The sequence below is a fragment of the Sinocyclocheilus anshuiensis genome, unplaced genomic scaffold, assembly GCF_001515605.1.
Source record: "Sinocyclocheilus anshuiensis isolate Anshui unplaced genomic scaffold, SAMN03320099.WGS_v1.1 scaffold450, whole genome shotgun sequence".
Lineage (NCBI taxonomy): Eukaryota > Metazoa > Chordata > Actinopteri > Cypriniformes > Cyprinidae > Sinocyclocheilus > Sinocyclocheilus anshuiensis.
The window spans coordinates 443,737-454,304 of record NW_015546056.1 but is presented as its reverse complement, the minus strand read 5'-3'; the positions used below and the strand labels follow the sequence as shown (position 1 = coordinate 454,304).

General features: G+C 37.2%; 2 protein-coding genes across 3 annotated transcripts in view; one reads left to right on the top strand and one right to left on the bottom strand.

The window, feature by feature from the left end:
- Positions 1-2,147: 2,147 nt before the first annotated feature.
- LOC107699297 (epithelial cell adhesion molecule-like) lies at positions 2,148-4,715 on the top strand. 2 transcript variants are annotated; one of them, XM_016500509.1, is made up of 10 exons: positions 2,148-2,278; positions 2,415-2,489; positions 2,762-2,863; positions 3,131-3,389; positions 3,524-3,589; positions 3,697-3,760; positions 3,845-3,943; positions 4,026-4,223; positions 4,301-4,345; positions 4,444-4,715. In XM_016500509.1, exons 2-10 carry the CDS (start codon positions 2,432-2,434, stop codon positions 4,468-4,470), a joined length of 918 nt encoding a protein of 305 aa, XP_016355995.1. In that variant the 5' UTR covers positions 2,148-2,278; positions 2,415-2,431; the 3' UTR covers positions 4,471-4,715. The 2 variants fall into 2 exon arrangements, with proteins under 2 accessions (XP_016355995.1, XP_016355994.1); XM_016500508.1 differs by having other exon boundaries at positions 2,148-2,489.
- A 4,121-nt stretch (positions 4,716-8,836) lies between these two features.
- The window catches only part of LOC107699295 (pleckstrin homology domain-containing family H member 2-like), a 22,353-nt gene continuing 20,621 nt past the window's right edge, over positions 8,837-10,568 (bottom strand). Inside the window, exon 24 of the mRNA XM_016500507.1 lies at positions 8,837-9,308. Coding sequence (XP_016355993.1) covers positions 9,135-9,308 — 174 coding nt within the window. The 3' untranslated portion in view covers positions 8,837-9,134. The remainder of the gene's footprint in view (positions 9,309-10,568) is intronic.

Sequence of the window (10,568 nt, the reverse complement as noted above, 5' to 3'; positions counted from 1 at the left end):
CACAGTCCTCATACATTATATGTACGCATATTCGCATTGCTTTGACCGTTCTCTGTAGATCTCACGTGCCACGATTGGTTGATTATCTACAATGCCCGCACGCTATTGGTCAAACTACTTTTTAATCATTACCTTCAGCGCGTATGAAAACAAAAGGAAAACAAAGTCAAAACCCAGACTTTTACGCAATTAAGAAATCCCGACCAGGACATGTCCGGGTAAAAGAGGACATTGTCTCATAAGCAATGCACGTGTTTTGAATAGTGGGGGAAATATTTATTCGATCCCCTGCTGATTTTGTAAGTTTGCCCACTTACAAAGAAATGAAGGGTCGGTAATTTTTATGGTAGGTTTATTTTAACGGATATAAACAGAATATCAAGCAAAAAATCCAGAAAAAAAAACACATTATATAAAGGTTAGAAATTTATTTGCATTTCAGTGAGTGAAATAAGTATTTGATCCCCTACCCACCAGCAAGAATTCTGGCTCCCACAGACTGGTTATGTGCCCATGTGGAACACAGATTAGCCCTGCCACTTTAAGAAGATACTCCTAATGTCAGCTCGTAATGACACCTGTCCACACAATCTGTATCTTCCATTCCACCAAGAACACCATCCCTACAGTCAAGCACGGAGACGGAAACATTATGCTTTGGGGCTGTTTTTCTGCTAAAGGTACAGGACGACTTCACCGTACTGAGGTGGCAAATGGACGGGGCCATGTACCGTCAAATCTTGGACGAAAACCTCCTTCCCTCAACCAGAACACTGAAGATGGGTCATGGATAAGTCTTTAAGGATTACAATGACCCGAAACATACCACCAAGGCAACAAAGGAGTGGCTCAAGAAGAAGCACATTAAGGTCATGGAGTGGCCTAGCCAGTCTCCAGACCTCAATCCTATAGAAAATCTGTGGAGGGAGCTGAAACTTCGAGTTGCCAAATGACAGCCAATAAACCTTAAGGATTTAGAGAGCATCTGTAAAGAGTAGTGGATCAAAATCCCTCCTGAGATGTGTGCAAACCTGGTGACCAACTACAAGAAACGTCTTACCTCTGTGCTTGCCAACAAGGGTTTCTGCACCAAGTACTAAGTCATGTTTTGCTTGGGGATCAAATACTTATTTCACTCACTGAAATGCAAATCAATTTCTAACCTTTATATAATGTGTTTTTTTCTGGATTTTTTGGTTGGTATTCTGGCTCTATCCGTTAAAATAAACCTACCATAAAAATTACAGACCCTTCATTTCTTTGTAAGTGGGCAAACTTACAAAATCAGCAGGGGATCAAATAAATATTCCCCCACTGTAACAGGCATGTTAGTCACTTTCACAAATGTCTATACACTGTCCCATTTGTTCAAAGCCACATGTGGTCAGACATGATATTTCTACATTTTTATTTATTTATTTTTAACTTGTAAATTAAAAGCTTTTATGGGTATTGTATATCACATTGAAGAAGAGAATATTTTATTTTTAGATACTAGTCCTGTCATTTAAAATGCATTAACAATGATCAAATGTAAATGTGATAAAAGGTACATTTAAGTTACTTTATTTCCTTAAAACGGTTTGTTGTCTTGTAATTTTTTTAACATAGTCTTACAAGTTCTGTTTTTTCTTTAATTAGGCTTTTATTCTTTATTCTTTAATAAGACTTAGCATTTTATTGTCTTTTTCTTTACTTAATATTTTCTTCAATATTTTTGTTCTTCAATTATTTTTAAAATGCACTATTTGTTTCTTTCTCTCGCTCCCTCTTTATTATTATGCATAAGACACTTTGAATAACTATTATGAATGAAATGCAAGTAGTATTATAGAAATTATAGAAATATTATATAGACTTGTCATGTCCTAAATCTAGTTTAGTTTCTAGTCTTTGTCATATACCTTGCAGCAAATACTGCAGTTTCACCTGGCAGTACTGGAGTTGCATATGTTGAGTTTCAACCGAAAATCTTATCGGTGCTTTACATTTCCAAAATGTAGATAGAAAGTTTTGCGTTCGCTCTCGATGCGTCAAGTGGCCATACATGGGCATGGGCGAAAAAAGAGGTGAGGTGTTTTAGAGTTAACTCCGCCCATTTGCACCTGACGTAACGTTACTCAAACAGGTATACATAATTTGACACCTGTTTCGCGTTTAGATCAGTCGTTTGTCGGGGAAGAGCGAGGATATCTGCGGCATCTATTCGTTATTAAGCTCAAGACTTAACAAAAAGAGGAATAACTTTCTGGTTCGATTTCTAGCTTTTAAAGCTTCGGTAAGAAGACTTACGCGTTGTATTGTTTAAAGACTGGTTGAATTGCGCTGAGGTTCTGGAGATTAACGCAAGCATCGGTTCCTCGTACGGAGTGATTTATAACGCCGATACTTTTTTTTTTTTTTTTTTTTCCTAGTTCTCTCTAAAACCAAGATGAAGTTTTTAGTCGCCTTGTTTGTTGCGGTGTTAGTGGAAGTGGTCGCCTCAGAATGTAAGTAACAACTATTCTAACTTAAGTTAAAACAAGATATTTAAACGTAAGATGTTTAAAAGTAAACTAAATCGGGTTAAACTGACAAACTGTTTAATCCTAGTCGATAGTTTGGTACTTAGGAGGCAAACAATACAATGTGATCCAGGGTGTGTTTCAGTCCTATGTGGGGATGCTTTACTTGGACTGGGTTATGCTTCTCAGCTTTAACATATCTACTGAATAAAGTTTTAGTGGTTTTAAAACAGTTGTTCTTCCCCCCCCCCCAACAGGTTCTTGTAACAATATGAAATGGGCCACATGTGATGGAGATCCATGCCAGTGCACTCTTCAATTTACTAAGACATACAAGCAACTGATTGATTGTACAAAATGTGAGTTTTCCTTTTATATTTACTTGATCAATTGTTTTACTGGTAATTGTTGGCACCCTTACTAAAATGTTATTAAAACTGTTTTTCAAAAGTGTATGCTGGTTTGCTTACTTGTCTCCCAGTCTGGTTTTAGAGGAGTTTTGGTAATTCGACCTAACCTAGCTGAGTTCCAGGTTCCCTAGCTCGTAACGACAAACCAGGCAGGATTAAGGTGCTTTGTTCTTCCTATCAAGTGTAGTAAACGTCTTCAATTCTCCCTACCCACAGTGATTCCCAAGTGCTTCCTTATGAAAGCAGAGATGTTTCTCGCCAGAAACAACAAGTCCACAAAATCAATTGGTGGGAAGCCGGTAGAAACGGCCTTTGTGGACAATGATGGCATCTATGACCCAGATTGTGAGAAAGATGGAAAGTTCAAGGCTATCCAGTGCAATGGCACTGAAGTGTGCTGGTGCGTCAACAGTGCTGGTGTGCGCAGAAGTGACAAGGGAGACAAGAATATCAAGTGTGAGCCTGTGGAGACCTGGTGAGTGCACTTGTTGTCAACAGGATGTTCTTCTGACTGACACACCTAGCTTGAAGTGTGGTTAGAATAGCACTGCTGTTTGTGGAAGGAAGCAAGACTTGTAAATTCTGACAATGCCATGTTTTCTTCTCTAGTTCGGTTCGTCTGGAACTGAAGCATAAAGATGTGGCTGCTCCTGACGATGTTGCCAAATGGAAAAGGTATGTTACAATTGATTTCTAGGGTCTTGCTGGAACGTGTAATATGAAGCTCTTGTGTCTTGTTTTGCTGATGTTTCTCCATTTTTATTTTATTTATTTTTTTGCAGTGGGATTGAAAATGCCTTACAGGAACGTTACAAGTTGGATAAGAAATTTGTGTCGGCGGTTCAGGTAAGCATTTACCATTGTTATCCAACCCCTTAACTTTGTGCTTGTGGTACACCGCCTATCAAAACCCACTTCCCCTTTTTCCAGTATGACAAAGCTGGCCGTCTCCTTGTTGTGGATGTGAAAAAGCCTATTGGATCCAGTGATCCAGACCTGTCCCTCATGACTTACTACATGGAGAAGGATGTGAGTCTCGTTATGAGTTCTCAGTAGTTATGCCTGATTTTTATATTTTGTAACTTGTGTGCAAAAATTCATGTCTTCACAGGTCAAAGTTCTGCCCCTCTTTCAAAACTCTCAACCATTTGAAGTCAGTGTTGAGGGATCCAAGGTGTCCATGGAGAACATCCTGGTGTACTATGTAGATGAAAAGGCGCCCACCTTCACAATGCAGAGGCTGACTGGTGGTATCATTGCTGTCATTGTGGTGGTCAGCTTGATTGTGATTGCAGGACTTCTGGTTATTGTAAGTGCCGTTTATTTTTGGGGTTTCATTTAAGTTAATGTGTGCTTGTAGTCACTGTTCATTTTTTTTTTTTTTAGCTCTTCCTCTCACGGCGACAGAAGGCCCAGTACAGTAAAGCACAGGTTGGTTCATTTACTTCAGTACGATCCAAACTGTGTGGTTCTTCCCCCTGAAAGGAGGCAAGCTTTTGTTTTAACACATTTTCCTTCTGTTCTTGCAGCCCAGAGAGATGGAGACCATATCTTAAAGCTATTAATGACGTCTCATGCACTTGAGTCTGACACTGGGATGTGCTCCATGCTGAAGCTTAGACCTGCTGTACATTTGCTTGTGACATTTATTAGAAATTAAGTGTCTGTTACACGCCGAGTACAGTTTGTTTTTAATTGTTACACTTTGCTATTTAATAAGGGCTCATTTTCAGTTGGATCAATGTTTTAACACTGTACAGTTTGTGCCTTGTAAGTTTTTAATAAAATTAGTTTAAACATTTGTCATGAGTTAATATTCTGGCATGTGGCAGATAAACCATGCATATGGTAGTCTTAGTAAAGCAAATTTCTTTTTATCTATAGAGCTGTATTGGTGTTGCTAAAAGAAAAGGACTATCCTAGCGCAAAACTATTCCTAGCTTTTGTTTGCAACCACATGCTTTGTCCTTTTCAGCCCAGGGCAAGCAGTTGAGCTGCTCCTGTCCTCTGCCTTATGAGATTCACCACAATTCAAATCTGATGGAAGCTTTGTTGAATGGGACTAGTTTTAGTGTGAGAACACTAGTCCAAATTTAAATGATGCAGTGTCAAGTAGACCATTTACTTCTGCATTGCAAAACTACTTCCTGTGAATGTGAGAATTCGGATTCGTTATCACTACAGGTAAAAAAAAATTTAACTTGAATAAAAACATGCAGTAAATGACAACACTGCTTGCACTAAAAACTGGTATGATTATGACTAACATAACATGCCAGTTTGCGTTATCAAGCAGCATAACATACTGGTTTTGTACAGTTAATAGCGGAAGCTTTGGGTAATGCGAGTTACAAATGGTGGCATGTGCATTATCCACCTTATTTTTTTTTTTAGACATAAGCATGTGTTTTAATTAAATGATACAGGGCCTGTAGGGTCTAATAATAGACCCCTAAAACCTGTGCATTTGTACAATCCTTTTTTTGTTCTTTCAAAATGTAAAACAAAAAGGCTGTTTATTAACTCGAAGCTGCTGACCATTCAAGTGCACAGAAAGACTAATAATTAAACCCATGAGAGAGCTGTGCACTCAGCTGTTTGAAATGCAGGTCAGACCTGTTCCTCAAGTTTCGGGCAGCAAAGTTCCTATATCATTGCGGTATGATTTGTGCAAAGGTCTGACTAACAAAGACTGCAACCTCCTCCCATGAACCAAGAAGCTGTTTACTCCAATTCTGTTTTGGTTGAAGAGTTTGTCCAGTTTTAACGGGTACATTAATGAATGACCAACGTATTAGTATTGAAAAGCTTTCTCACACTTGCTAATGGCACACGTTACAATGTGTACAGCAAACACTCTGCCAAAGATGTTGCTGCATTCATTTTGTGTGACATACTGAAATTTTACGAGCTTTTATTGTGGCATAAGTCTAAATTAAATCCGACTTCTTTTTTCAAGAGAAATGTCCAAACAATAGCTTGGCTGGCACTTCCTTGCCTCGAGTTCTTTGACTTTTCATCTAGTCCCCCAGTATATTTCCCAGAAGAGCCTCAAGCGTTTGTTTGTTTCTCAGACTAGTTGAGACCGGTTTGGGTGGATCACATGTTACCCTCCCCCATCCGCACTCACACCTGAGTTGGAAGTCACACAGTCCCCTTGTCCAAATACCCACGGAAACCTTTCCAATGGAAGTTAAATATTAATATACTTCGGCCAAATACAGGAAATACGTCATTTAAGTAATCAAGTGGTGAAGTGCAAAGACTGCAAGTGTGGGTATTTGGACAAAGCCAGACTTGGTCTCTGTGTTTCCATGGCAGAAAAGGAGGGATTAAATGACAAAGCCTATCAGATGAGTGTGGGTCACAGTAAGGAGGGACATTTTCACGAGGATGGTTCACCCTCACCTGTTTCGGTTCACACTGTCAACAGTGTTTAAAAGTTATTTAATAGCAGTACACTAAAAATCACGCAATTCCTTTTAAACAAGTCAATGTTGTTAAGGTTTTGTTACATCTTTGGCGTTAGAGTGTATAAGTCATCATCTTAAGAAGTTTTCATATTTCAGGTGTTTATGTAGATCACTAGCCTGCTGTAATAATAATATGAGTCGGCTGGTAAACACAGTAGGTAGAGGATGACTAAAGTTGTTAAGCTACGATATGATTTAAAGGGCGAATGGTTCCAAGTAACATACCAACGTAACTGATAAATGGATTTGAATCAGTGTAATGATGTGAGGCAAATGTTCCTATAAAAACACCTCTTGCCAAATGGGAGGTTGTGATGTGGAGAATATCCGGTTTTTAATTTCAATGGATTATTGGGGAAATATCCATAAGTGTAGCAACCGAGGCAACACAACAAAACAGTAATTTGTGTAATATGTAAAACGAGTTTGCATCATCAGAACACTGATGACAAGAAACCAAACAATCATTCACACCCTGTACATTTCCCCCCCGGTCTCTTATTGTTGAATAAATGATATTACATGGCATACGCAGTCATAATTCGGTGAACTGTAGCTGTGTTGAATTGATGAGAAGTATATGTATTATAGGTAAACTGCTGTTCAAACGTTTAAATTGATCCAAAAGTGACAAACAGGATATTTATAATGGTGGAAAATAATTCCAATTTAAAGAAATGCTGTTCTTTTTAAATTTCTGTTTATCAAAGAATCATGCTTTGAAGCAGCATAACTGTTTTCAACATTGATAATAATAATAAATGTTTCTTGATCAGCAAATCAATCATTTTAGAATGATTTCTGAAGACTCGAATAATGATGCTGAAAATACAGCTTTGCATCACAGGAATAAATTACGTGTTTACAGACTAACTAAAGTTGAAAAAATGAAAAAGCATAATAGGACCCCTTTAAAATAGAAAACTTTTATTTTTAATTTTATAATAATATTTGACAATATTACCATTTTTACTGTATTTTTGATTAAATAAATGCAGCCTTGGTGAGCTAAGAAATGAATGACAGCAAACTTTTGAAAAGAAGAGTATTAACAACATAGAATGAATGTATTTTTTTTTATGAAAAAAAAATCGAATTTTCCTTTTTGAGTAAGGACCTTTATTTAAAGCTGCATAATAGATAATTATAGAAAATACACTTTATAAATAAATAAATACAATTTGCGATGACATTATCTGTCACAGTGTCGCTTGTTCAATGATGTCAGTATAATGCTTTGATATTCCAAAAAACAAAACAAAACCTTCCAGTTTCTATCTCCTGCAGTGAATCTTTTTATGAATCTCACACCCCATATTAATTACACCAGTACAATTTGTACTCTCAAAAACACCTCAGCCGTCCTACAGTATATGACTCCATGTTGGCTTTCAAAGACCACACGTATTTTTTGTAATGCACTTCCTGTTTTAACATAATCCGTGCATTCTTCAACATGCTAATGTGAGATGAGATTTCAGCATAGTTAGATAACTCTAGTGTTACTCATTCTGTGATCACAACTCATTTTCAATTCCAGTTTAGTCAACTTCAGCAAGCCAGCACATCTCTCAATAATGTATACATATGGTTTACTTAATATAATGACGGAAGGAAACTTAGTGTTTTGAGTTTCTATATTTCTTGTAGGACTGGACGATTTTTCAGATTAAAATTTTTTTTAAAGTATTTTTCTTATATAATATGATATGATTTCTTATATACATATAATATGTACTGTATAAGACAAGATTCTACAAGATGTAGTTCATGCATCTTTTCTGCAAAGACATTTAAGTAATTTGTTTAACATTTACATCATGAATAGAATTTTCTTTAACAAGAGGGTTAATAAAGAAGTTACTTGAATCATGTTGCAGTTAAATTTACAAGTTGACTAGTTAAAAAATCGAGAATCGGTCAAACGTTCTGAAAAAAATTGAGATTTTAATTTTTTGCCACTGCCCTAATTCCTTGCAAAAGAGATTGTTGGTAAAGCCTGAAAAATAAACTCCACTAAAATTGAAGTATCTCGGGTGAATCTCATGAAAACTGAAGAACAGGTCTGGTCATATTTCATACCCAACTCAAAAGTTTTGTTTTTTGTTTTTTTTGGCTTAGGGAAAAATTAAGATCCTTTGACATTTTCTTGACAATTATGCACATTTCAACCAAAAAATTGCATTACCATAATTCATGATTCAAATTAAAAGACACCAATACTGTACAAACCTCTGTCTACTTGTAAAAGTCAGCATCAATAATAAATTACACCGTGTTTTGTATACACACACACACATACATATGAGAATTGAGAATGTGCATTACAAAAAAAACTCAAAAAGTACAATGTCTGGACAAAATATGTTAATGACTAATGTTAATAAAAACATGTCACAGTGCAAACAAACAAAAACAACAAAAGTAGTACACTTCATTTCTATATGCAAAGTACTATTTGTTTTGATTATTTTTGGGGTGGAACATGACTTGGACGTTCATGAGATCTCACCCATTTTAATGTTGAGGACTACTGTCAGTCATGTCACCCTCAGCCACAAATGGGAAGTATTTGATGAGTTAAAGAAATACGTCTCTTATTTCATTTTCAGATTCCCTTTGATGTGAACCGGTGTATTGTAAATATGGTTTTGGACACTAGCCAGGGATTTTGAACTGGGATCAACTAGTCAACTAGGGAATGGACTGACATATGTCCTGAGTGAAAACCAACACATGCTGTATACTTAAAGGAGGGTGGGTGCTTTGCTGGGTCTGCAGGCGGCTGGAGGAGACTTGCTCTTCTTCATCTCTCCAGATAGAGCCAGCAGCAGGGCTGGGGTGGACAGGTGGTGCGCTGCTGCTTTTTGTTGTTGTGTGCAGTTAATGTAGCTGGCTATGAGCAACGTCACGTCTCGAACCTAAACAACACGAGAAAGCAGAGAAATGCAGTGAGTCACGCTATTCATAGATTTCATGTGAAATACATTTTCCTCGTGCCAGCTTGACTTTAAAATTGCTTTCATAATATGTGACTCTGGACCACAAAACCAGTCTTAAGTCGCTGGGGGCCGCCGTGAGGCATCCTAAATGACATAGATTCCTAATCAACGAGTAAAATATAAGTAAAGAGTTAACTAGAATAATCAAATGTCAGAATAATTAGAGACCGACAAACAACCAATTTGCCTTTCAACCTACATTCGAGGTCATACTAAAATGGAGTCAGATGAAATAATAAAATGGAGTCAGATTGAGTTAAACCTAAATTGAATAACTCTGCGCGCTGAAAAGACCGAACACGCAAGAGACCTTCATCCGCCACTGGATACCTTCCTTGGGCCATGTGCGCGGACCTTACACAGATGATCTATAAATCTCAATTTCAGAAAATTTACCCTTATGACTGGTTTTGTGGTCCAGGGTCACATATGATGTTTATAGATTTGTTAAGTCATGTTATTTATGTATTCTAATCTATATAATTAAAATGAAAGTAAATGTTTTGGTTAGGCAACGCTATCAATTTTAAATGAAATATTAATGAACAGAACAATAGATACAGAAATGAAACTGGGCTAAGTCTGGTGTGCTGCGCAACAAATCTGGCAGCGAGTAAACAGTCATCCAGGCCAGGTGCGGCAGATGGAGCCGGGCCGATGGACAAGTCTCTGGCAGGTGAAAACTGAACTGAAACTGGCCCGAGAATATGGAGAGGGATTGTGTATGAGGTAGATGTAAATATCATTACTGAAATAAATGAACTTTTCCACGACATTCTAATTTATTGAGATGCACCTGTATAAGGATCTAATCCTAAAGTATCTATTAAAAAAAAAAAAAGTTTTTCATTGTTGTTGAAGTGTTATTTTGGTTTCCGATCACCAAGGAGAGGCTACACATTAGTACACAAGGTCGTAAAGATGGCGGCCGCAACAAAAAAGTCCCGTGACTGAAACCCATGAATACTATACTATACATAGCAAACAGAAGTACACATGAGTCCGTGTGTTTCTGTGTACTTTGGTGTGTGTTCTTTCTGTGTAAAAGAGAATATATGTGACCCTGAACCACAAAACCAGTCATAAGGGTAAATCTTTCAAAACTGAGATTTATACATCATATGAAAGCTGAATAAATAAGCTTTCCATTGATGTATGGTTTGTTAGGATAGGACAATA

Bases quoted from the DNA above. Each gene is read 5' to 3' on its own strand.
- LOC107699297 (XM_016500509.1), top strand. From the start codon at position 2,432: ATGAAGTTTTTAGTCGCCTTGTTTGTTGCGGTGTTAGTGGAAGTGGTC. The intron at 3,390-3,523 runs GTGAGTGCACTT...TTTCTTCTCTAG, and splicing joins TGTGAGCCTGTGGAGACCTG to TTCGGTTCGTCTGGAACTGA. The intron at 3,761-3,844 runs GTAAGCATTTAC...CCCTTTTTCCAG, and splicing joins AATTTGTGTCGGCGGTTCAG to TATGACAAAGCTGGCCGTCT.